Here is a 27761-nt window from a genome sequence, read left to right as displayed (position 1 = left end):
CGCCATGGTAACGGTATTCTGTCTCTAGCACCGAGTCATCCTGCCGCCGTGGTAACGGTGTTCTGTCGCTAGTGTAGCACTGAGTCATGCTGCCACCATAGTAACGGTGTTCTGTCTCTAGTGTAGCACCAAGTCATCCTGCTGCCGTGTTAACGGTGTTCTGTCGCTAATGTAGCACCGAGTAATGCTGCCGCCATGGTAACGGTGTTCTGTCTCTAGCGTAGCACAAAGTCATCCTGCCGCCGTGGTAATGGTGTTCTGTCTCTAGCTTACACCGAGTCATGCTGCCGCCATGGTAACGGTATTCTGTCTCTAGCACCGAGTCATCCTGCCGCCGTGGTAATGGTGTTCTGTCTCTAGCTTACACCGAGTCATGCTGCCGCCATGGTAACGGTATTCTGTCTCTAGCACCGTGTCATCCTGCCGCCGTGGTAATGGTGTTCTGTCTCTAGCTAATACCGAGTCCTGCTGCCGCCGTGGTAGCGGTGTTCTGTCTCTAGCTTACACCGAGTCTTGCTGCCGCCGTGGTAACGGTGTTCTATGTGTTTACGGATCATCACGTTCGCTGGTGAGGTGAATCAGTCACAGAACTGGATACTAAAATCAGCTCCCATTGTTTCCCTCACTGTGGTTTCCGTGGTTACCATGGTCACACGGCAAATTTTCTGCAGGCGGCGAGGTCACACAGACATATGTTTTATGGCACACATACATCACACATGTACATCAGATCATGGAGCAGTACATTGTACTATTACTGCACTAGAGTAGAAATATATAATATCTAGAGTTCATCATGAAACTGACTGGAGGTCATTGATCACTAATACTGGATTAGTCACAGACAGGAGGATCATGGGAGTTCTCCTCTAGCAGCTGAACAGACGTCATCGCAGATCACCATCATAAACAATAAGTTGATGGTGGTGACTCTCTTTAAAAAGCGATCTATCTATCACAAAGCATGACCGCAGACTTTTGACTGGGTCTCCGTGGGGGAAGCCCCGCCCCCTCTCTGGGGCGTCATGGCGAGTGACACGGATAAAGACAAACGCTCCGGCGGTGAAACTCTCGTGAGTAACGTGAGGTGAAGATTCGCTTCACGTTGGGTGAGAACAACATTAGTCACTCTGACGGATCCTCCTCTTCCCCCAAGGTCAGCCGGGGAATCTCTACACACACATCATCCATCAAAGTGATTCCATCTGCTGGGCTTCCCCCTGCGTTCAAGCTGCCCTACTTCCTCTCAAAGGCTTGTTTCCAATAACGCAGTTCACAGATGATCAGCTGATTATGTTTATGGATCAGCTGATCGTTAATGTTCATGTTTATGGGACCGGGTGAAGATTTCGTCCTGATGATCATTAAAATGCACGTATAACTCTTAAATTGGCATAAACACACTAGTCTCACTTTCCTTTGTTTACAAATACTGAACGTATCACAGACGACACGTTTCAGAAACACATCTCTGCTGCTTTCATTCCACTTAACAACCATCGTCACCATGGAGACGATTAAACGCCGACATCATTGAAACATGCATTTCATTCTCCCAGCAGCCAGCAGGGGCGTAAAGGGTGGAACCTGTAGCATGGTAGTGTAGCACAGCAGTGTAGCGGTGTAGCACAGCAGTGTAACGGTGCAGTGTAGCACAGCAGCGTAACAGTGCAGTGTAGAACAGCAGTGTAGCAGTGCAGTGTAGCACAGCAGCGTAACAGTGCAGTGTAGCACAACAGTGTAGCAGTGCAGTGTAGCACAGCAGCAGAAGAGCAGCTCTACAGGATGGAGGAATATGAAATGAAAGATGTGTCTGTTGGACCTCAGAGAGAGCTTGTGCATAATTTACAAGAGTACACCAAAATACTCCACTTAGGCCAAGTTCTGGATGCACAGGGGGTGGGGGTGAGGGAGGTGAGGGGGGGGGGGGGTTAGGCTGCAGAGGAGCAGAGAGGCAACAACACAGAACATAAGTCAAGCCTCAAGTATTCAAGTCCAAGTTGGACTTGAATACTTGTTGTTGAGCAGCACATTAATAAAGTGATGTTCAGATGAAATGGCAGATAAAGTAATAAATGGACCAAACCTCCAGAATAAACACGTCAACAACCAACATTATGTAACACCTCATCAAGGCGTCATCCAGTGTTCTAACTGGTCTCCAGTGTTACTTTAAGTGTCAAACAGCTGATGGTGTTCATCTGCTCTCAAGCGATAATATAATACGTTATGCAGATGATGCATCTTTGTTTGCGTGTGTTGGAGGCAGGCTTCCTGTTTCCTGTCTAGTGCTGTGATGTCATTTTATAATTATCATTCTTCTAATAAATGTCAGTGCAGATGAGTTGACCTTCGTTGAGCACCACTCAAGATGTTTGACCTCTTCACTCAGCGAAGCACTGACGGATCACAACGTTCTGGTCGAGAGAAACGACATGAAGGTGATGGTCTGAATAAGTGACTCAACTCTTTGAGTGCTGAATCGAATAATATGAAAATAATCCTCTCCCGGCTGACGCTGCTGCCCACACACTTCTCATGACCAGCTCCTGAATTAGACGGGGATCGGCTCCCGTTCCATCCCTCCCTCGAAACGCAGAGAGAAGCTACTTCCTGTCCTTGGATCCGCATTCGGTTTGGAGCCAGAAGGTGGTAGGAGCTGAGCGGGGCATTCAGTGAGGATTAATTTATCTATATTATTTAAAATGTAAAAAACAGGAAATACAAAATCTAGGAAATACATTAAAATATATATAATCAAATTAAATAAAAAAAATGTAAATATCATAAAATTAAGTAGAATACAGTCAAATAAAATTAATTAAAATAGAATAGAATTACTTCATCAATCAAATCAACAGAATTGGAAAAGGCCAACAGTGTGCTTATGAGTCTGTGTTAAATAAAATCAGGGGTTTCATTCCGGGCTATGGCTAATTACCGGCCGATGGAGTGACGCCCCCCCCCCCCCCTTCATCTGTGCCCGTCTGCACGTCTCAGTCTGACACAACCAAGGAGGGATGCACATGTGCTGGGGACCCCCAAATGTCACCTCACATTTACAACCATTCACGCCCCCCCCCCTCCCCAAGCAACAGCCCCCCCCCCCCCCCCCCACACACACACACACACACACACACACAAACAACAGCCCCCCCCCCCCCCCCCCCCAACACACACACAAACAACAGCCCCCAACCCCCCCTCCGGATAGAAGAAACCCTTTTTCATATTCCGTTAAAACGCTTCCTCAACATGTTTGCTTGCAAGGCGTCAATCAATCAATCCACAAACTTTAACTTGTATCGATTACCGGGGGGGGTTGGGGGGGTGTCCACGTATTAACACAAGCCGAATTTCTGAGGACTCCCTCGGAACATCTTCCGCCACGTTTCTCGAGTCATTAGGCGACGTTACACTCGTGAAATCAGCGAGTCCGCGTTGGATCGGTGGGAATGTGGAGCTGCCCACGCGCCGCCGCCGGTGCAGCTGCCGCCGCGGACACGAACGGAGCTCGCGGCCGGAGATGGAGCCGGAGACGCGAGGAGATGGAGCCGGAGACGCGGGGGTGCGGAGCCGGAATCTCGGGAACATGACAGCCCGCTCCGGTGTGAGTCACCCCGGCAACGGGCAGCGGAACCCGCATCTATGAATACACGGCTTTAAAGCCCGGCTTACCTGGACCGCAGCGGCTCCTCACACCATCTCTGAGCGGGGGACCGGCGACCAAATCCGGAGGACCGGCGACTAAATCCCAAGCGCTCCGTCCGTCTCTGGAAGCAAGCGACCACAACACAGTCACTGCTGGAATGTGTGTGCGTGTGTGTGTGTGTGCGTGTGTGCGTGTGCGTGAGTGTGAATGTGGGGGCATCAAGTGGCGCGAGCCTGCGGTTCGTGGTCCGCGCCAAGTTGAACACAATTTTTCCGGAAACCAAGCGACGTCTTTCTACAAATTAAAAGCAGACGTTTCTTGTGGCAAGAAAAGAAAAAGTAAACTTCAATGAAAAATAAATCAACGACCTGCACAACAACACGGTCTATTGAACAATATAATCTTCACTGTGTATCTATATCTACGATATACGACAGGTCGCTGTTAGCTTTGTTAGCAGCTTCACAACAGAATCCATATGGATCCAGATCCAGCAAGGGTGCTGGTTCGGGGTTCTGCGGACATGGACACATATATGCTTGATGTATCCCTCCATCCATCCATCCATCATCCATCCATCCATCATCCATCCATCATCCATCCATCCCTCCATCCATCATCCCTCCATCCATTCATCCATCCATCCATCCATCATCCCTCCATCCATTCATCCATCCATCCATCCATCCCTCCATCCATTCATCCATCCATCCATCATCCCATCATCCATTCATCCATCCATCCATCCATCCTCCCTCCATCCATCCATCATCCATCCATCCATCCATCCATCCATCCATCATCCATCCATCCCTCCATCCATCCATCCATCCATCCATCATCCATCCATCCCTCCATCCATCCATCATCCCTCCATCCATTCATCCATCCATCCATCCATCCATCCATCATCCATCCATCCATCCTCCATCCATTCATCCATCCATCATCCCATCATCCATTCATCCATCCATCCCTCCATCCATCCATCCATCCATCATCCCTCCATCCATCCCTCCATCCATCATCCCTCCATCCATCCATCATCCCTCCATCCATTCATCCATCAATCCATCCATCATCCCTCCATCCATCCATCCATCCATCATCCCTCCATCCATCCATCCATCAACCCTCCATCCATCCATCCATCGATCCATCCATCATCCCTCCATCCATCCATCCATCATCCCTCCATCCATCCATCCATCAACCCTCCATCCATCCATCCATCCATCCATCAACCCTTCATCCATCCATCCATCAACCCTCCATCCATCCATCATCCCTCCATCCATCCATACATCCATCCATCAACCCTCCATCCATCCATCCATCCATCCATCCATCCATCCATCCATCCATCAACCCTCCATCCATCCATCCATCCATCCATCCATCCATCCATCATCCCTCCATCCATTCATCCATCGTATACCGCTTATCCTGTATTCAGGGTTGCTGGAGCCGATCCCAGCTGTCATTGGGCGAAGGCAGAGTACACCTGGACAGGTAATCAGTCCATCACAGGGAGACATGTAGAGACAGACAGGTAACCAGTCTATCACAGGGAGACATGTAGAGACAGACAGGTAACTAGTCTATCACACTTAGAGACAGACAGGTCTTTGGACTGTGGGAGGAAGCCGGAGAACCCGGAGAGAACCCACGCTGACACGGGGAGAACATGCAAACTCCACACAGAAGGAACCCGACCCTTGACAGTATATATCACCATATATTGTACTGCACGATGCATGTCAGAGTGCCACAAGCACCACTTTGAGAACTTGCCTACATAATGCTTGAAATGCAAATAAAGGACTTTATTTTGAAGCAGCTAAAGAGGAAGTAGAATTGTATGGATGTGGTGGCCTTCATGCATTCATCCGTTGAGAGAGAACGACATTTCTTTGACATGCCCCTCTAAGATCAGAGATGGAGTCATTGTTTGATTCATTTCACTGTTTCATGTATTCATGTCTGCAGAACAGAGGGAATCCCAATAACATGCTTCATATACACAATTATATATTAAATAATATATACATATATTCTATAAAATCTTATATAATATATGTGTGTGTATATACATATATATATATATATATATATATATATATATATATATATATATATATATATATATATATATATATATATATATATATGTTTATACTGTATATACATTTCTGTTGAACATTTCTCACCTTTTAGTTTGACACAAGTGCTGAAGACAAAGATGCTTTTTATTTAGATATTAACACTTAATAACAATTTACACATAAAATAAAAAGCAAATAAAAAATCACTTCATCTTATAAAAATGAACTCAATTAATTTCAAAACTGTGGCTTTCATATAAAAAAGGATGTTATCCTGATGGGATCCAGGAAGGGATCCTGATGGGATCCTGATGTGATCCAGGATGGGATCCTGATGTGACCCAGGATAGGATCCAGGATGTGATCCTCATGGGTTCCTGATGTGATCCAGGATAGGATCCAGGATGTGATCCTGATGTGACCCAGGATAGGATCCAGGATGTGATCCTCATGGGATCCTGATGTGATCCAGGATAGGATCCAGGATGTGATCCTCATGGGTTCCTGATGTGATCCTGATAGGATCCAGGATGTGATCCAGATGGGATCTAGGATGGGATCCTGATGTGATCCAGGATGTGATCCTCATGGGATCCTGATGTGATCCTGATGCTGCATGCTGATTAAATACTAAGCTACGATGGCAGCTTGTGTGTAGTTGTGTAGGAATATAAGATATTGTGCTAATGTTACTGTGCCATTACACCCATCAAGTTGAGCAGCTGACTGCAGGATGAATGAATGAGTGAATGAATCAATGAGTGAGAGAATGAGTGAATGAATGAGTGAATGAGAGAATGAGTGAATGAATGAGTTAATGAATGAATGAGTGAATGAATGAGTGAGAGAATGAGTGAATGAATGAATGAGTGAGTGAATGAATGAGTGAGAGAATGAGTGAATGAATGAATGAGTGAGTGAATGAGTGAGTGAATGAATGAGTGAGAGAATGAGTGAATGAATGAATGAGTGAGTGAATGAGTGAGTGAATGAATGAGTGAGTGAATGAGTGAGTGAATGAATGAGTGAATGAGTGAGAGAATGAGTGAATGAATGAATGAGAGAATGAGTGAATGAATGAGTGAGTGAATGAGTGAATGAATGAGTGAATGAATGAGAGAATGAGTGAATGAATGAATGAGTGAGTGAATAAGTGAGTGAATGAGTGAATGAGTGAGAGAATGAGTGAATGAATGAATGAGTGAGAGAATGAGTGAGTGAATGAATGAGTGAATGAATGAATGAATGAGCTGGAGGCCGATGAGCCGATGAGCTGATCGTCAACGTGGATGACGTTCAAATTGATGTCATTGAGAAGTTCCTTGGTGGCTGCACCGTGTTTGATTCTTTATCGGGTCGGCTAATTAAAATACATTTCGTTGACTGAAATACTGCCGACTTCGGATGCACACGACTTTCCAACATGAATTCTGGGAAACGTAATGAGAGATTCGGCCTTTAATGTTAGTTGAGACCAACAATGGCACAGTGTTAAAAACACAGCGAGTTACAGAGCAACAGGGTCCTGGATCCAGCAGCCACCTGGTCCTGGATCCAGCAGCTGCCTGGTTTTGAAAAGGGTTCTGATCGTGGTTTGGTTTTGATTCTGAGGGTCCACATGGCACCAACAGCATCCATCCAGGGTCTCCATGAGGACCAGACCCCCCCCTCCCCGTCCTCCAGTGGTCTTCGGGGTTTGGATCCTGTCACATCTGGTCTGTGCAGGACTGATGGAGGACCGGACATCAACGTGGCTGGCTGGACTTTCCCAGAATGCCGTGCAGCTCCGGGGACATGAGGTAAGGTTTCTCTGAGCTGCCGTCGTGGCGCTCCAAGTCGTCACCTGGAACAGATGGAATCATGGGAGGGAAGGCAGGTAGGGATGGACGGGAAGGATTGAGGTCAAAGGTCAAATGACGATGTTTGGAAGGGAGGTGGAGACAAAGAGGCATGTTAGTGACGTCACATGAACATCACGTCTTAATCCCGCTTGAACGAGAGGATGCATGGATCAGGTTTCATCAGCTGTTATCGGCTGTTTGATCGCCGGTCTCTCAGCCGATCACGTGACTCATCCATTCTGAACGCTTTCAATCCTCCTTCGTCTTTGATTCTCTGAGAGCGACGGCGAGCTCTGTGAGGCCGACCCCCGTGTTCTGTCTCAACATCTCCATTAGTTAACAAATAGATGTGAATTAACCTTTGGACGACTCTCTCCTCGTTAAACGCTTGTTCATTTATAGTCACATGACTTAGTTCAACGCCATCGTCTGCTCCTTCAGACGACTGAGGCATCGCATCCTCTGTTTCTTGATCACTATATCCAGCCTTCCTACACCCTTTCCAAATTCAAACACTTTTCAAGCATTTCAAGGTGCATTTCCATGCTTTTCCAGCCCCTTCCAGCTGAGGTAAACTCCATATTTGTATCAATCCAATGGTCAGTATTCAGTCAACTTATTATGTCACTTGTTCATCACATTAAATGAGATGTTATTGTCCTCTAAACAACCAACATGATGTTTGGAGACAGCTTTTTACAGAAGGACCACAAATGAAAGGAAAACTAATTCCACTAACAGATCCACAGAAATATAATCACCAACTATTTTCATCATCTGTTCATCATCAAAAGTCATTTTTACTCACAGAAGCAGAGGAAGAGCGTGTCGACACACATGGCGTAGACGCTGAAGAAGCCATGAGCGATCAGGTAGGCGCCGACCACGACCGTCTGATGTCACCGCCACACGGGAGAGAGAATGATATCATCATCGTGTGTGTGTGTGTGAGTGTGTGTGTGTGTGTGTGTGTGTGTGTGTGTGATGCTGACCAGCAGGGGGACCCAGTAGTAGTTGAGATCAGGTACTTCCTCCTGGATAAAAATGATCTTCCTGGTGAAGAAGAGGAAAGCAAGCACACCTGAAACACACACACACACACACACACACACACACACACACACACACACACAGTCAGTTTTTTCGTTGTGTCGATCACGTTTTAGACGCCGTGCACTCGTCAGACGTACCGACTCCTCCCGCTATCAGCACTTTTCCCAGAAACAACAGGAAGTCTGTGACTCGGTCCAGAACCGCGACCCTGCAGAGACAGACGTCACAATCTGACAGAGCCGTTGTCATAGGGACGTCACAGACGTGTTTCCACGGACACAGAGACCCACCTGACCACGTTCCTCATCAGCAGGAAGAAGGCTTCTCTGGCTGACGTGCAGAAGCCCTGGCCATAGATCGCCACCTGGTGGAGAAGAGACAGAACACAGCGCAAGATCTTCACCACTGCTTTAAACTGTGAGCATACACGCCACACGTTTACTCTTCCTTTACTCCTCCTTTACTCCTCCTTTACTCCTCCTTTACTCCACTCACCATGATGTAGGCGTTCCGGTTCATGTAGCGGATGAACTTCTCCAAACACCAGAAGCAGCACTTCAGACAGTGCAGGATGAACCTGGACAGACCGTTGTCCATGCCTACGACATGAGACCCAGGTCAGTAGCAGGAAAGCAAAGGAGTGTGTGAGTGTGTGTTTGTGTGTGTATGTGTGTGTGTGTGTGTGTGTGTAAACCTCTTAGCTTCTGCTCCAGGTACTCCAGTACGATCCGGACCAGCTGAGCGACTGAAAGAATCAGAGAACCAAACGCCAGAGAGCCGGTGTGATACCTGCAGACCAGCGAGACCAGATCAATACATCATCATGGAAACATCTGTTTATGTTTCCCAATCTAATCCAGACTATGTGGAGAAACCAGAGACTGTCTGTGGTCCCCCAGAGGTCTAGATAGTAGCTCACATTAGTCCAGAGACCAGACCAGACTATGTGGAGGAACCAGAGACTGTCTGTGGTCCTCCGGAGGTCTAGATAGTAGACCACATTAGTCCAGAGACCAGACCAGACTATGTGGAGGAACCAGAGGCTGTCTGTGGTCCAAACAACAAGGTCTCTGCTGTATTTATGTCTAGATGACAGAAAACCAGCGTTTTAAAAGTAGTTATCTTGTGGTCTTGCAGAAAGACCTAACAAAGCATGACTCAGCACTTTTTACTGATCACCATCATGATGGAGTTAATTCAGCATCCTTTTGATCTGGTTATTGATATTAAATCACAGATAAATACTTTATTCTGGTTCCTCAGCTGTGGTGAACCAGCCAACGTGGGTCCTGCTAGATCCAGTGAATCCAACTTGGTGAAATCCACTGAGCACCTCTGGATGATGTCATGAACCCTGATAGGAAGGGGTCTGGTTTCCTGGTGGATCTGGGACTTCAACATGTATAAAGCAGCAATAGTGGTGATTTCAGCCCTGATGGAGGTGACCTGGTTGAGGTCTATGTGGAGGGAAGCCCGCCTCCTCTCTGGTGAGTCTCCTGCCAGTGAAACGAAGACCTGCGGTTGGTGCGAGTCTGACCTGACAGCCCTGCTGAAGGACGAGAGGAGCGGGCAGGCAGGGATGTCCTGAGGCTTCCTCCGGGCCCAGTAGTAGCTGGCGAAGGTCCCGGCCAGCGTGCACTGCTCCAGGGCCAAGCTGAAGTTGAGCAGCCAGAGGAAGACCAGCAGGTTGGAGAGCTGCAGCAGGAAGAGGTGGCGGTGGAAGGAGGTCTCCCCCCCGTAGAAGGCGAACAGACACTGGGAGCCCAGACACAAGGCTGACCTGGAGACGTTGGTCCTGTTGAAGGTCTGGGGGGGGTATTAGAGAGCTGGCAGGAACTGATTCATCATGAGTCCATACTCTACTATAGTAATACTACAGTAATATTACAGTAATACTACTACTACTACAATAATACAGTAATGCTACAGTAATGCTACAGTAATACTACAGTAATATATAAAGAAAAACACAGAGTACCTCTGGGCTGCAGGTGCTGTTGGCATGGTGACAGCTGGCGTCTGGTGACATCACCTTGTAGACGGCTTCCCCCGACGACGCCAGGTATCTGTTCCCCACGGCGGTTAAAGAAACATCAGACACTTCTTTAGATCTCTCTCTATCTCTCTATGTCTCTCTATCTTCTCTCTCTCTCACGGCAGGAAGCCACTCTGGAACGGAGGAGGATACACGGCGGTGACGGCCCAGTAGGAGACGACCACGGCCAGCAGCAGGAAGGTGACCACGGGGAAGAACAGCGTGGACGTGATTTGGCCGACGGCTCTGCAAAGGAACAGCCGTCATTATGACATCATCACGCTGCTCTGACCGTTAATGACATCATCACACATTGTCTCATACTTGCTGGCCTCGCGGAGCATGGCGATGGCCACGCGGACCCTCCTCCGCAGGAAGACCAGCATCAGCAGGATGGAGGCCTCCGTCACGGCCAGAGAGACCACTGAGAGACACACAAACACCACGCTGCTGTTACGCTGAGTCATGCTGTTGTTATGCTGAGTCACTGAATGCAGAACCAGCAGAGAAAAGCGTATTTCAGTTGTTTTCTCACGTAGAACGATCCACGTCTGAGTGAGCTGCAGATACACCTGCAGGTCCGTCTGCAGACCCAATTCTACGATGGCAACATCAGATCCTGGTCTACGTCTGAGCCGGGTCACCTCGGTGGAGCAGAACCACATACCTGCACACACACGCACGCACACACACACACACACACGCACACACACACACACACACACACACACACACCGAGGAGAGAGGAAATGTGTTTCTACAGAAATGACACGTTGTTTCCTCCCCAGATGATGATCAAAGAGTTTTTTCAACACTTTATTTATTTATAATGTAAATGATTTAAAGGACGTAACTCTTGATTTAATAATGTGACTGAAAGGATGATAAATGATGTAAAAGGTGTTTCTAGCTGACAGACTCGATTCTCTCTGTCTCTAATTATATTCATAATAAAAGTTAATAACAAGAGAAAATCAGGAAATGAATCAGTAATCCAGTGATGCTGCGACGAATCAGATCAGGCCGATCAATAACTGATCATCGATGAGGGGGCGTGTGATCTTTCTCCTCGGAGCAGACATGACATGGACCAGCATGTCTTCCAGAGGGACAATAAGACGGACTACTTCCTGTCTCACGGTGATCACATGACCTGCAGCAGCATCAGAAGCAGCCTCACCGTATGCCAGCAGCAGCACCACGCTGACGATGGTGGTCCACAGCAGCAGTCCGGCGGTGAACCTCAGCAGCAGGATGAAGACCAGGCTGACTGCCAGAGAGATCAGGAGGCCTCTGGCAACACAGATACACTAGAGATCACAACCATATATAGGATATAGATAATATATATCATATCAACAACCTGCACGTGCTGCCTTTAAACATGAATAATGAACACATAACAGCCAGGCTCATTATCTAGCAGAAACAGAACTAGTCTCTCACACCAGCTCAGAGACTAGAAGGTGTACTTACATGAGAATCCAGGTCCAGGACTTGGCGTAGTCCTCCACGATCTTTGCGCCCAGCTCCTTAGTGTCCATGAGTCCTGTTAAAGTCCTGTATGGGGGACAGGGGGACTAGGGGTTACACCAGAAACTTAACGAGTCCTGTTACAGTCCTGTATGGGGGACAGGGGTTCAGGTTACGGGTCGGGGTTCAGGTTACGGGTCGAGTCCGGGTTACGGGTCGGGTTCAGGTTACGGGTCAAGGTTTGGGGTCAGGGTTCAGGTTAAGGGTCAGGGTTCAGGTTACGGGTCGGGTTCGGGTTACGGATTGGGTTCGGGCTACGGGTCAGGGTTCAGGTTAGGGGACAGGGTTCAGGTTACGGGTCGGGGTTCAGGTTACGGGTCCGGTTCAGGTTATGGGTCGGGGTTCAGGTTAGGGTTCAGGGTTCAGGTTATGGGTCGGGGTTCAGGTTACGGGTTGGGGCTCAGGTTACTGGTTGGGTTCAGGTTAGGGGTCGGGGTTCAGGTTACGGGTCCGGTTCAGGTTATGGGTCGGGGTTCAGGTTAGGGTTCAGGGTTCAGGTTACCGGTCGGGGTTCAGGTTTCGGGTCAGGGTTCAGGTTAAGGGTCGGGGTTCTGGTTACGTACTTGGTGGCGTGTTGGAGCTCGGTGACGCTGCGAGACGTTTCCAGAGCGTCTTTGAAGCTCGTTCTGTTGGCGACGGTCACAGTCCCATTCAGGGTGATGAAGTCTGGTAGACACCTCTGGAGGACTGACACACACACACACACACACACACACACACACACACACACACACTTTAATGATGAACTTGTTTTATGAATGAAGCATTGACTTAATGTGGTTTTCGGATGTATGGGGGAGGGGGGGGTAATGGGATCCTTACATGGTCTACTGGGGATGATCATGGAGGGACAGTCCTCATCCCGTAGAACCTGAGACACCGGCTGGAAGACACCGTAAAGAGACCATAAGAGACCGCATGGATCAGGGTTTTGATACTTTCTCAACAGGAACACAAAGACGACAAACAAAACCTTTCAAAGTAATAAAAGGTAATTTTCGTTGGTTTAATTTTGAAAAAGGTTAAAATAAATCAAGAGAGTAGTATTTCTATACAATCAGAGGAGTCGCCCCCTGGTGGCCAGCAGGGAGAACGCAGCTTTAAGGATTCAACGTCACATTGAGATTATATCCATTTAAGAGGTTAAAGCAAGTATCCCTGAACATTACTGGGTTCATGTAACCGCGTTAGTGTTGTACCTTGTCTGGATTATCAAATCCCGGTTTACAGAACTGTCTGTAATATTCCCAGGAACTCCTGCCGAGTCTGTGCTGCAGCTGCATCTCGCTGTAAGTGGCAAACTTGTCCGGACACTTGGACACGCACATCTGGAGGGGAATCATTCACAGACACAATGTTAGTGAGTTGATTTGCTCCCATATATGGGCGTATGTATCTGCCTTATTAATGGTGAACACACATGTGAACAGGTGAGCAGATACCTGAGTGGTGGGGCACTGCAGGTTGATGAGAATCGCTGGGTTGGCACATTTCAAGATGTTGAAGTAGAACAGGATGGGTTTCTTCCTGCAAGGCAGAGTTCATGTTACACCACACACACATGCACCGTCAGACCGGCACAATCCAGATCAAGGGGTTCATGTCAGCCAGCTCTATCGTTGGTCTCATATCAGGGCTCCTACACCTTTTCAAGTCAAATTCAAGCACTTTTCAAGCATTTCAAGGTGCATTTCCATGCTTTTCCAGCACCTTCCAGCTGTGGTAAACTCCATATTTGTATCAATCCAATGGTCAGTATTCAGTCTACTTATTACTGCACTTATTCATCACATTAAATGAGATGTTATTGTCCTCTAAACAACCAACATGATGTTTGGAGACAGCTTTTTACAGAAGGACTGAAATCCACAGAATCCACAGAAATATAATCACCAACTATTTTCATCATCTGTTCATCAAAAGCCATTTTTCATGCAGAAATGTCAGAAAATGCTGTTTTCAGTCCCTCAGATATGGAGATCTTCTTTTCTCTGTTCTATCATATATGTCATCACATAGAACACATATTTCAAGCACTTTATTCTAAATCCAAGCACTTTTCAAACTTTGAAAACACCACACTAAAACTCAAGTTTTTTCAAGGATTTCCAGCACCTGTACCAACCCTGTTGAAGATAGAACAAAGAGGTGCAGCAGCAACAAGCGGCCAGTAGAGGGCATCACACACACACACACACACTGCCTGTTTCGTCCTGCAGCCAAGTCAACTCCATGGTTTCACTCATCGCTATGGTTACAGCAGTTTATCTGTTGCATCGGTAACACGCAGAATGAAATGGGGCGATTCTTAGCAGGATTCCTCCACAGAGACGATGAGTAGCACAGAGCATTAAAACAGACAAAGCGCCACATCTTCCTGTTTGTAACTATAACCAGTGAACTATCCAGTGAGGGACCGGGTGGGTTTAACCTATTAATAATTAGTGACTTACGCGTTGGAGGTCCCCGTCTGACCACAGAACTGACCGTAGCTGTCTGTTGGGTGAAGCACCTTCCTGGGGTCTCCATGCAACCAGGCTGGAGAGACAGACAGGCAGACAGACAGACAGACAGATAGACCATCATGTACTAAAAGAATCATGATGGATTGAAGAAGACTTTAAACTACAGATTGAGACCATAAACTCATGTTTACAATGTTTACTGAGATAATACATCAAGAGAGAAATAGGACCATTTTCTCATAGACTTCGATACAACCAGAGAGGAGTCGCCCCCTGGCGGCCAGCAGAGAGGATGCAGTTTGTCTTCTGACCTCCAGCGATAACTTTTGTTCTCCATCTGCATGTTTCCTGTGACACTGACCGGGATGGAGCCTCCATGTAACGATTGATAGTGTGAAAACTCATCGGGACGTGTGGAGGCATGGCTTCTTTTTCAACACCAGTAAACATGGTGACAGTGGAAGGAGGGGTGAGACGGGGCTGAGCGAGGTACAGATGGTGGCTAGGCATGATAGAGAGGGGGTGATGTCATGGGGGATGATGTCATCAGTGTTTGGTAGTCGCAGAGCTGTAGTGATCCTTCGTGTAAAGGACCTTAAGTGTTCATTTCACATAAAAGAAAAGAAATGATGTGAAGGTCTGCGGGGTCTCAGCGCTGCATGATGTCATCCTGGTGAGCTTTAAGGACTCTGCCTGCTGGACACGGATGACATCATCCACTTTTATTGCCCTGCAGTAACAAGTGCAGTCCATCATTGAGATGGAGGTCTTTAAAAGTATTAAATGAAGGTATGAGAGCTTTGAGCATTTGAAACTCTCAATGGAAATCAAAGATGCTCCTTTACGTTGAGGGTGGTCCGGACGCTGGCCTCCAGGACCTCCACAGTCTTTTTAAAAACAAACCAACCTGCTAATAGAGCAGCAGAGCAAGTAACTACGTTACCTCACATTAATACATTCATTCTAATGTGTTTTTATGTATTTGGAGTGTTTCTGGGTTTAGTTGTGTTCTCTTCACGTGCAGTTTCTCTTTCTGAGCCTTCAGGGCTCCTGGAGGTTTGATGTCAGACCCTCGATGATCTGAGCTGCTGAAGATCTCCAGCACCAGTTTTACTGTTAGACTAAAGGTTCCATGTGGATCTGTGTGACTGAAGGTTCCATGTGGATCTATGAGACTGAGGGTTCCATCTAGATCTGTGTGACTGAAGGTTCCATGTGGATCTGAGACTGAAGGTTCCATGTGGATCTGTGTGACTGAAGGTTCCATGTGGATCTATGAGACTGAGGGTTCCATGTAGATCTGTGTGACTGAAGGTTCCATGTGGATCTGTGAGACTGAGGGTTCCATGTGGATCTGTGAGACTGAGGGTTCCATGTGGATCTGTGAGACTGAAGGTTCCATGTGAATCTGAGACTGAAGGTTCCATGTGGATCTGTGCTACTCAACATCAGATGCTTTGATCCGGCTTCCTGCTGCGACTCAACATACAAACAGAGAGATTTCTGCCCTGATTCTTCTGTCTCCTCCTCTGCATCGCTGTCTCACAGCTCCCTGTCTCACAGCTCCCTGTCTCACAACCCCTCTCTTTATGTAAACCAGTGTGAATGGTTGAGAAGTGTATAGTTCTTTGTTCTGACACCAACACAATGAACTACAATTATCTGCCTGTTGAATTATAGGGCAAAGTGTGTTTTATCAGGTCACAGTGACTCTGACCTTTGACCCCTACATCAGTTCATCCTCGAGTCCAACTCGCCTCGAGGCGTTGGTAACGCATCCCGACCCGAAGACATGAGATCTCCTTCCATGTTATGAAAACTACAGAACATAACACTCTTATACATTCATATTATCGTTTTAAATATCATTTAATGAGGTAGCTTATAGACAAATAAGACTAAATAAAGACACTTTCATTGCATGCACACACACACAGTATCATGATATGAAGAGAAATCAAGAAGAAACAACAATTGTGTTTATATTCACCAGAGAAGCTCTGAAACAAGAGTCTGATCAAAGAGGCTTTTCCCTGTGTGTGTGTGTGCGTGTGTGTGTGTGTGTGTGTGTGTGTGTGTGTGTGTGTGTGTGTGTGTGTGTGTGTGTGTGTGTGTGTGTGTGTGTGTGACTCACCCACTATTCCCAGGGCCACATATGAGAGGATGACAATGATAAAGATCAAACAACACAAGACATCAGTGCAGCTTCTGAAAAGAAGAAGAAGTGTTGAGTCGTCAGCCTCGGCAGCAACATTCACAAACACTTCCTGTCTGTTACTTTCTGTCTGTTACTTTCTGTTCTACAGACTTCAGACCAGTTTGGAGTCGATGCCACGTTTACATCTCTGAGAGAAAAACAGCAGAAACAAGCTGAAAAAGGCGATATGTTGTCGTGTCATCGGATGTCAGAACAACAATGTCAGAAAAGATGATCTTCATTGTTATTAATACAAAACTCAGCCGTTAAACAGACTGATGACATCATCAGTTTTCTCCTGTTTATCAATCACAATGATCAATCAATGATGGAGTCAATAACCATACAATAACAATCTCAGGAGGCTGTTTAATAACGGAAACGCCACTGATCAACCTTAGCGACGTTAGCATTTAAGCTGAAGTAGCATGTAGACAATTTAGCTAGCTAACGTTCTAACACCACTGATCAACCGTAGCAGCGTTAGCATGTTAGCTGAAGTAGCATGTAGACAGTTTAGCTAGCTAAAGTTCTAACACCACTGATCAACCTTAGCAGCCTTAGCATGTTCGCTGAAGTAGCATGTAGACAATTTAGCTAGCTAATGTTCTAACACCACTGATCAACCGTAGCAGCGTTAGCATGTTAGCTGAAGTAGCATGTAGACAGTTTAGCTAGCTAAAGTTCTAACACCACTGATCAACCTTGGCAGCGTTAGCATGTTAGCTCCAGATGTTAGATGTTTGGATTGACTCGGTTGAAACGCTGCAGTGAGACTGAGACGAGAACACATGACAGATTAACACTCATACTGATAATCTGAAGAAAGCATTGTCTTATTATTTCATTCTGCCTCTGGTGTCGGAGGGATGAAGACAGAAAGACAAAAGGCGTTATAGTTTAATGAGAGAATAAGTGCAGATTTCCCGACAGTCACACAGCTGAGGAGATGCAATTATAGATGAGCTGTGTTTGTGAGTCTCTAAGAGTTAATTACTGAGGACGAAGTCAGATTCCTGTTGATGAGGAGAAAACCAGCACATGATCTTTGCGTTTCTTTTACTCCAGCGTCTTACTTTATGTTCCTCACCTCATTTAATGATGACAAATAAACCTGTCGCCTCAACCGCATGTGAAATAAGAATCTACATAGTGATATCTGATTGGTCAAGTCTCTCCATTGTAATGTTTAAAGCTACCGCTGCAAGGACCTTCATTTTAAAACACCAAAAACCAGATGTAGAATGGAAGTAGTGCAACAATAAAGTGTGGCTTGCAGAAGCTCCCAGGTGAACTGTCTGTATCTGCAATTATTAGATATAACGAGTCACAACATTGAGGAGCTCTGGGGGCAGAGCGGGACGTTCAGCACCGCCTACAGCCCGAATGAAATGATCCGGTGTTTTGCCGACGATTCGACTATGAGATTGGCGGTCAAATTAGGTTCCTTAGATCGAATCAGGCTCCTTAGATCGAATCGTCCCCTATGCGGGGTCGCCCCTAATACGTTCCATCATTTACTGATTATTTTCTTTTAAATAACAATGAAATCTGAGGAGGAGAAGAGTTACCTTCTGTGGATGGGACCTCTGAAGGATGGATCAAACTTGTGAGGTTCTCCTGGAAGAAACAAAATCAGATAACAAGCTTGAATGGATTCAGGTCAACTCAATCCCGTCTGGAGAGGGAACGGTTAACGATCGGCTGCTCAAAGTCGGCCAACAGATGCTCGCCCCGTTGTTTCCATCTCCAGCCGGCATCCGAGTATTGTTTTCCTGCTTCAATCTGACAACAGAAACGTGAGAGCAAGCTTCACCATCCAGACAATGCAGATGTAAAGACAACACTGTAATGGGAATTTTGGATGTTTGTAATTTATAATCTTTGTCAGGCCAGACGTTGATCCGCATCTCCTCTTCTCGACTGTTATGCTATGACTAAAATGAATGCCTGTTTGTAGGTGATATGAGCATGAGTGCCACCTGACATAAGATAATTTCAGAGGACATTATGACATCTGTGTTCTGTAAATCTTGTCTTTGTCTGTACATCTTGTCTTTGTAAGATAGGACATGAACCATCTTTTGTCTACGGTACCATCCCTCCTCCTCAAAAGGGAGATTGCTGTTAGACTCAGGGTCGTTTCTGCTGACTCTGAACCTTTGCATCAGAAGGCAGGGGTGAACAGTATTTTCCTCTGCAGACGAAAATACTTTGTTGAATAAACCTCGGAGAAAAAGCTGATCCTGGTTGTTGATCTTTATTGGGCAGATTCATTTTTTCCACAACAACACACTAGCCACTCTGCTTTCCTAACCGTGTGATGCTAAACATAGTAGCATGTTAGCATAGTAGCAAGTTAGCATAGAGACCAAAACACAGATGGTTAGTTAGAAGTGGAGGCCGTCATTGTGGCGGTTTGTGGACTACGGGTTCTAAGACCTCTTGGATTTTTTACAGCCAGTGAAGGAAGTGACCATATTTGGACTGTGGAAGAGGGAGGGGTGGATCTGATGAATACAAGTGGATCTGGATCCATCTGGAACTAGAGATTGAGACCATAAAGATAATAAATCTCATTTTCAAAGAGATCTTCAACTTGAGTGGCGCAGAAGAAAGACGCCTTCTCTTCATGGGGAAGCATTAAAAAGAAGACAGCGCTACGTGGACTACTTGTGGGTTCCTGTGTTGGTGGAACTGAGATCTGGGACATGTCTAGGTCTCATGTCTTATTAACTAGTCAGACACATTAAATATGCAGTTTCTCACTCAATCACACAGTTGGTTCTCTTATTATAGCAAAAAAAAGAACTACAAAAAGCTTCAGAAGAGGAAACTACGACGACGTATTGGGGCAACTGTAGGGAAAAAAAAGAGGGGGGGGGGGGCAATATTCAGAGAAAAAAAGTGGCAAATGTGCAAATTTATTAGGATGCTAACAACCAGCATCTATGCTAACTAACGTCCCATGAATGTACGTTTATGTTTGTAATGAATCATCCCAACGTGTGACATCACCTCGTTAAGGTCCTTAGGGTGATGATGTTGATGCTTAATGTTGCTTTTATTCATATGAGGCCAAACTGTCATCTTATGGGTGTTTATTGATCAGGACGGTTGGGCTAAGATGCTAGCGGTAGCTTTCACTTGTTGTCATAGCAACGGCAAACATCCGGTGTTAGCGGAACCAAGCAACTGGTTTATGTCGACTTTATGTATTTCTAAAGTGAAAAATGTGTGACTTGTTTCTCTGAATATTGCTCAGCTCTGATATGCCGTCTTTACTTCAGGTTATTGATGCTCTGGGCATCTTGATCATTAGCACCTCGTCCAACGCTAATGCAACAAACTGTAAGATTTTGGCTGCATGTTGAACGATCTCACACTTACTGCCCATTTACCGTTTACAGCTGCTGAGTCACACCGATGGTGTTAATATGTTTTGTGTCTTGTACTTATTTTTCTATTCATATATTTTTCGATATATTAAATTACATAGCTTTGATTTTTGTTGTGTGTTAAAGTCTCAGCCGTTTCACTTTAAATATACGTGAAAGTTGGATTGAAATATTGGGAAACAACTGAAAACTGAAGCGTAGAAACTAAAGTTTGACGTGAGTGAAAAGCTGAGGTTGGTGTTAAAGTTCTAAACTGACGGTAGAACAGCAGAACTGGTGACATCAGCACATTTCTGGAAACACCTTCGTATAATGTGACGGGGCTTCCTCGAGGCTTTATTCTCCCGACGCTCCGTCTTCCTGTCATCAGAGATGCTGCTTCAGGATGAAGATATGCAAATGAAGCTCATCAAGATTCACACGTCAGCTGCATCACGCTTCATACACACACACACACACACGCACACACACGCACAGTAATAACGTGCACAAAAACGCAGAATGCGAGGCCAACATTTCATCCTCCTGCCTCCTGTCAGCCATCGAAGTCATGTTGGTTATATAACATCCAATCAGAGTGCAACTTCCTGTCAATCTCTCTGCTGGCCACCAGGGGGCGACTCCTCTCTGATTGTATAGAAGTCTATGAGAAAATGTCCCTACTTCTCTCTGTTTATTGTGATTCTGGTGGCAGACATGCAACTAGGTTGTGTTATCAATGACAAATAACTCATTTATTTGATAAAATATCGCCTTTGAGTCCATTTTGTTCTCTCCAAACAGGGACTTTGTCTCCTCATTTGATGCTCAAACATCAGGACCGGGTCTGAGTGGACCAGGTTTACGTTGTTGGAGCACGTTCAGACATCTAAAACAACTCTTTTCAGTTTCTATCTCATCCTACGATCCAGAATATTCTTGTTTTCTCCTCCATTTTCAGGTCTTATTATCTCCATTTTAAACACTTTATTTTTAACTCCACTTCCTTCCTCTACTTCTCAAAACGTTGCACCATATTTTTATTTGCTGCTCTGAGATGAAACCTTCTGAAGTGTTTCGGCATCGAGGGACCCAGAACACAAAGACAGTGAGATGTTGGTCGATCCTCCGTGTTGCTGTTTAAATATTCAATATAAAGAAGTCTCCAGCGTATCTGATGGCGGGAGGCTTACTCGACTCTGAGACGCTCACTTTCCTTCTTTAAGGAACAAAGCGTAACAGAAGCTCTGAGTGGCAAGAGAAGAAAACTTATTTTCTTGAGGACTCGAGAACAGTTGGAAGGACGGTTTTGTCAGGTGAGGACTTTTTTGTCTGGCAATAAAACACCCTGATGAGGATGATGAGATTGTGTTTTCTAACTGAAGCGGCGGTTAGCATCACAGCTAGGCTAAAGTTGGTGTTCAGCAGCCAGTAGCCAATCAGAGGCATACTGGGGAAAAGGCTCAGAACAGATCTGTCTGCTGGGACGGATCGGGCTCTGGTGCTGTTGCTCTGGTCTGAATCTGTGAGATAACCATGCCCTCCTTCATTTGAATATAAGAGATGGACGGAACAAGAGCTGGGAAATAATCCTGTCATTATGGATAACCATCTTAGAGGTCTTAATCCTAAAGGGTTAAACAAACAAATGCGTATCTAAACACACACACCTCTAATTAAGATTGTGAGTAGTTTAACTGGGATATTATAAAGGATCCTCCCACCAACACACCGTTTTTGTGATTATCTATCCCACCGCTCTTCTGAAGTCATTTTGATGAACCAGTCATAAATTCATTTAAAAGACATGACGGGTAGTTATGTACAGAACAGACCTGAGGTCAGCTGATGGCATTAGTGAACAGTAATACTCAGCTAATCCTGCTGCCGACCAAAATAGCCACAGTCTGTTTGGTATGGAGCAACAAGACAACGCTGGTGATGAGTTTGTTTCTGTCTAGTGTGAATGGCTCAGTGTTAAAGTCATATTAGTAACTAACTAGCATTGGTAGCATGGTAGTGACCTGTCAATCAGCAGGTAAGCCCCGCCCCCTAAAGCATCCCTTGCTTTCTGGTCTGGTGGACTCTAAATGAACCATAATGTACTAAATGAACATCATGCTGGATTGAAGAAGACTTGAAACTAGAGATGGAGACCATAAACTCATGTTTACAATGTTTACTGAGATAATACATCAAGAGAGAAGTAGGACCATTTTCTCATAGACTTCTATACAACCAGAGAGGAGTCGCCTCCTGGTGGCCAGCAGAGAGAAGTAGGACCATTTTCTCATAGACTTCTATACAACCAGAGAGGAGTCACCCCCTGGTGGCCAGCAGAGAGAAGTAGGACCATTTTCTCATAGACTTCTATACAACCAGAGAGGAGTCACCCCCTGGTGGCCAGCAGAGAGAAGTAGGACCATTTTCTCATAGACTTTTTTTCTTTTACCAAAATTAGGTCCCTTGGTGAAGACCGGAAGGGGCGGGGCTTAGCCTCTAGTCTAGTCTTCACCACCAAACACACACACACACACACACACACACACACACACACACACACACACACACATGCAGTAACTGAACTAGATTCTCTAAAGACACAGAGTTCCTAGCATCTAAGACTCCATTAAGTCCACATTGAAACTGAAACAAACAAACAAACCTATTCTTATCAACAGATAGTTCGTCATTAAAAAAAGGAATAAGTCATACGAACACTTTTAACATACTTTAAATAATTGTACTATAGTTCACGTTCTATAAATATATTTGAAGAAAATATACAAATTAATAAACCAGAAGTATAGCTGATCATAATATTACTACAACAAAAAAATATTCATGGTTTAATGATTATATATTAGCAAGACACACAATACATTTTCAATAAACTCGTAACACAAACAAAGCAAACATTCCTTTTAATGCATCAAAATGTATATTAGTAGCCTACACACACAACCGTGTACTTGAGTGTACTAAGGATACCTGAAGTTGTTCCTTTTCAGCTCAAAAAAGTTCACTAAATACACTTCAAACTGTGTTTTTACACAATTTAAATTCAACCAAAATACACTTTAAAAATGAGTTGTTCCTGAATAGTAAACTTCAAGTTAACTCATCATGAATTGATTATTCGTACTATGGACCTTCCATGTGTCCTGAATGAAAACAATAATACACTTGAAGTAGGCTACTCTGATGATCAGTGTGTCTGCCAGTACACTAATATTTAATGTAATATTTTTCACCAGGGAGGTACTATGACCACTTTAAAAAAAGATTTTCAACGGTGGTTTCTGTAATAGTTGTGCTGATTTACAGAACAAAGTCTTTATTAAACCACTAATTATAATACTCCAATATATGTTGCAATAAATTATAAGAACCTATTATATGATCAATTATAAGGGTCAATTTTGTATTAGTATGACGTATTATTAGGCTCTATTATTTATTATTACTATGATTAATTATAAGAATCTAATACATAATATTACTAGGATTTATTATAAGAATCTAATACATAATATTACTATGATTTATTATAAGAATCTAATAGATAATAATACTATGATTTATTATAAGGCTCTACTACATAATATTACTATGATTTATGATAAGGCTCTATTATATCGTATCACTATTCCAAGTGTAGAAGTGTGTGAAACACTCCGGATGGTCCGGGACTCACCGTAGTAGCGCCCCGGTGGTGCAGCTCCGGCCGAAGAGACGCTCTGGACGGCGGCTGAGCTGCTCGGGTTGTACCGGTGAGGAGGCATGGCAGCGGGCGGTGGAGGGACGAGGGACCGCGGACGGCGGGTGTGCAGCGGGCGGTGGTGGTGGAGGTCCAGCAGTCTAGTCCTTTTCTCCTCCTCGAGACCTGCGCCGATATGCTCGCGCGGTCTCTGTAGAGACGTCACGCCAAAGTGTGTTTAAAACACGTCACGTGATGCTGCACCTGCACGCGGTACCTTTTAAATGGCCGTTATTTAAATCCGGTCAGATTGAACGTGGTTCACATTAGAGCGGTGGAGCCACATTTCCTGCAGAATGTTAATATTGTTGTTTCGTATTCACTTAAACGAATTATTGGTAAAATTAAATAAATATATGAGCTACAAATCCACAGATCCATTAATACTACAAACAGCTGCTTACTACCAATGTTTTATTATATTATTGTTATTATTATTAATAATAATAATTTTATGATAGACTGGAGTAGCAGCCAGAGCTCTGTGGTTTTAATTAGTTATCACATGAGGCTTTCATTGCATTGAGCCTTGAAGCTCAGAGCAGTGGACTACTGCCCCCTGCAGGAAGAACGGCACTAACACACGCAGTAATCCAGTGGCGACACCTAGAGGCTCGTTACACTCAGCTTTATCAGGAAATCCTGTCCTCATGAACTACATCCTGTCATCTGGTCAAGAGAGATCTTTAAAAAATCTTATATTTCATTCATATAATATATCATAATATATCACTTCTGAGGTGAAACTGGGGGCAGAAAGCAGATGAACATTGATGATGATGGAGTCAGCGGGGGTATCAAAGGATGTCCTGCAGGGATCTTCCACTAGATGGCGGTAGCAGCACAGACAATACACACAATACATACCTTGATTCCTATTTTATTGCAACACAGATGTTGTACCAGTAATAAAATATAAACATTTTATATATATATATATATATATATATATATATATATATATATATATATATATATATTCAACGATTACATTACATTACTTGCTTTTATTATATTTCTTTGTTTTTTTTTTGTCCCTCAATAAAAACTAACCAAACTTAAAAATCCATGACTTTGACAACTTAATAGTCTGATCTTTACAACTCACCCTGTCACCACTTTAAATCTTGTGGTTTCCAGAGATCAACTCATAAGATTCCTGGAAATGAATCAATGAGCATGAAAAAAACATGCCAAAAAATGTCTAATCCACAAAACAAATCTTAGTTGTAAATGTTTACCTTCATCATTTCATAGTTGGATGTTCTCTCACGGTTGTAAAAATGTGTCGTCATATTTAAATTGGTGTGGAATATTATATTTTTAAACGCATATGGTAATTTAACACGACGTGTGTTGTAATAATATTTTTAAAAAGTTTGATGATTTTATCTAAAAGGGTTGAAAAGATATGTTTCATTTCAGTTCGACTTTAATATATAAACTAGCATGTTATTCTCTCTGACATGAAAATATTTATCATTCAGAATGGAAAATAAAAAAAAAATCATACATTTTCATAACCTTTTAAATCCTTGTCTGTAATTTAAATGCATAATTGTGAAGTTTTCTCTATGATTGAAAGCATGATTTCTTCTGTTGGCGCTATAATAATCCAAATTATTATGATAATTATATTGTTCATTCCGGCAGACACAGTTGTCTTACATTCATTTTAAATAAAAAAAACAACAACAAAAAAGGATTCCAAAGACATTAAAAGCCTCTTTCACCACAAGTTTAAAACTGGACTCAAGATAATCCTGGAATAGAACGTTATAATTGTCATGGGTTCTGTTTTATATCTACGAGTAAGTCGTAGATATATGTGTATAACCAATTGTGATAATAAAAAGGAAGAATTCTAAAAGGTTAGAAAACATCAGGAGAATGTTACAGCACAAGGTTGTTATTCCATAATGTTCCACAGGATGGCAGTAGCAGTCCAGCTGAGAGACCCCCCCTCTTCATCTGCTCTCAGTCAGCAGGATCCCAGTAGGCTACTACTACTAATACTTTAGCTCTGTACTTGCTGAACACTATTAGTGGTACGGCCCTGTAGTGGGGAGCTTCTGGGTAATCATCCCCATTAACCAGCACGGAGCCACTCATGAGCCCATTTTCCAGATAAACTCTCAGATCAGGACTGCCACCTGTTTATTGGCTCCTCCACTCAGAGCAGAATCAGTCAGACTGTCCAAATTATTATTTTTCTCTCACTGGTGGTGAAGCCAGAAGTCTGCGTATGACTGCCAGTCCGAACAAGGATGAAGCCCAAGCATTTGATTGAGAGCTCTTACCTGGACAGGTTAAACAGGTACAGGTCAAATCTGTCTGTTTACCACAAATAAGCCGAAACAGTGTTTAATGCAGAGTTTTGCCATTAAATCTACAGTGTAGTGATCTAATTAACATGAACGGTGAGAACATCCCCGAGCTTCGTGGCTCCTTCAAACAACGCAGGACTCTTCTCGTATTCAGTTGAAGCAGCACCGTCTTGCAGGCGTGACGTCTGAACACAATGGCTGTCAACATGATGTTGTGTAACGTCTCAATCATAGACAGACAGCCTGCAGTGTGTGTGTGTGTGTGTGTGTGTGTGTGAGTGTGTGTGTGAACAGTAATGACTGACAGCATCACAGTGAAACACTGTTCAGACAGTAGCAGCCAAACTACAGTCAGGTTTAGTTTTTGGATTCAAATGAAATTGAAACAAAAACTAAACGACTTTGTCCTAACGAGATGCTGACATCAGTCTCCTGGGTGAAAGTCCTGTGTGTTTTTTCTTTGAATCAGAACAAAGAAACCAACCTGAATACAACCCGATCCATTTAGCTGTGAACGTAGCATGAGAAATACTTTGTATTTTGTAAGATACTTGTTAAGGAAAGTTTAAAAAAGAAAAAAGATTTGAGTTAAAAAATAAATAAATCTAATGATAAAGAATTAACTAAAAACATAAAATTAAAATATATGACAGAGGATTTTAATTATGGAGAAGGGGTGGGATTAAATAAGTGTATCATTACTTTTATGTAAACATCTCTGTTTTCTAGTTATGTAATATATTTTCTGTATTCATTTTGACGTTTGAAATAAAAAATCAAAATCTAGCCAGGTCACATGACACAAACTAAAACAGCAGATGCAACAGTGTGAAACATGAAGACGCTCTGAGGATTTATTGATCATAACGTTGAAACAGTTCAAAGTCGATCAGATACATTCTGTCCTTCTTCATCACCATGACTCAGCTGTTTTACAGGTTCACACTCTTCATCATCACAAGCATCCAGATCAGACCACTTTAAACGTTGTGTTCGATATAAAAACACTCGTACGTACGACATCCGGATACGTAGTAATAATGTGCGATGTCATTAATTAAAAAAGAAAGCGATCTGTGACAGATTTATTGTAAAATGTATAACATCATCATTATGACAGCTGTGTTAATGAGGAAGTGAGTGCAAAACAAATGCTGGACTTCAGGTCACCATGGAGACCACGGAGCTGGCAGCTGCTTGTCAACGACTCTAAAGCATTAGCATTAGCTACAGAACCTGAGGTAAAGTTTTACAGTGTGAAAGATTACTAAGATGTTTATGTTTTTCATATATTTGTGCTTTCTCACTCGGCTTTAGGAATACATGGGAACAAGTAGAGAAGCTAGCTGTAGCATGCTTGTATGCGGCTAGCTAGTACAATGCTAGCTAATTATCAGTCGATCTGTAATTAAACCT

The 27761-nt window shown here is 44.1% G+C and overlaps 1 protein-coding gene across 1 annotated transcript; it reads right to left on the bottom strand.

Moving 5' to 3' along the window:
• Nucleotides 1–6164: 6164 nt before the first annotated feature.
• LOC311011678 (choline transporter-like protein 5-A) lies at nucleotides 6165–24174 on the bottom strand. Its single transcript, XM_084006757.1, has 22 exons — nucleotides 23956–24174; nucleotides 18453–18501; nucleotides 16819–16892; nucleotides 14673–14757; nucleotides 13662–13746; nucleotides 13419–13547; nucleotides 13042–13102; nucleotides 12783–12906; nucleotides 12163–12246; nucleotides 11867–11979; nucleotides 11222–11353; nucleotides 11011–11110; nucleotides 10840–10932; nucleotides 10630–10717; nucleotides 10189–10457; nucleotides 9346–9440; nucleotides 9147–9250; nucleotides 8942–9015; nucleotides 8789–8859; nucleotides 8591–8679; nucleotides 8407–8491; nucleotides 6165–7600 (listed from the first exon to the last, which is right to left on the bottom strand). Exons 1-22 carry the CDS (start codon nucleotides 24041–24043, stop codon nucleotides 7503–7505), a joined length of 2190 nt encoding a protein of 729 aa, XP_083862883.1. The 5' UTR covers nucleotides 24044–24174; the 3' UTR covers nucleotides 6165–7502.
• Between the last annotated feature and the right edge of the window lie 3587 nt (nucleotides 24175–27761).

This window comes from Eutrigla gurnardus, assembly GCF_963514095.1.
Source record: "Eutrigla gurnardus genome assembly, chromosome: 4".
Taxonomy (NCBI): Eukaryota; Metazoa; Chordata; class Actinopteri; order Perciformes; family Triglidae; genus Eutrigla; species Eutrigla gurnardus.
The sequence above is the reverse complement of the archived record's forward strand: the minus strand, read 5'-3'. Positions and strand labels throughout refer to the sequence as shown.

What these genes read in the sequence shown, in the direction of transcription:
- LOC311011678 (XM_084006757.1), bottom strand. Translation starts at nt 24,043, where the DNA reads ATGCCTCCTCACCGGTACAACCCGAGCAGCTCAGCCGCCGTCCAGAGC. An exon ending in ATGCTCCGCGAGGCCAGCAA is followed by an intron (nt 10,933 to 11,010) that starts GTATGAGACAAT and finishes GTTCCTTTGCAG; the next exon opens with AGCCGTCGGCCAAATCACGT. An exon ending in TCCTTCAGCAGGGCTGTCAG is followed by an intron (nt 9,441 to 10,188) that starts GTCAGACTCGCA and finishes GCTGGTCTGCAG; the next exon opens with GTATCACACCGGCTCTCTGG.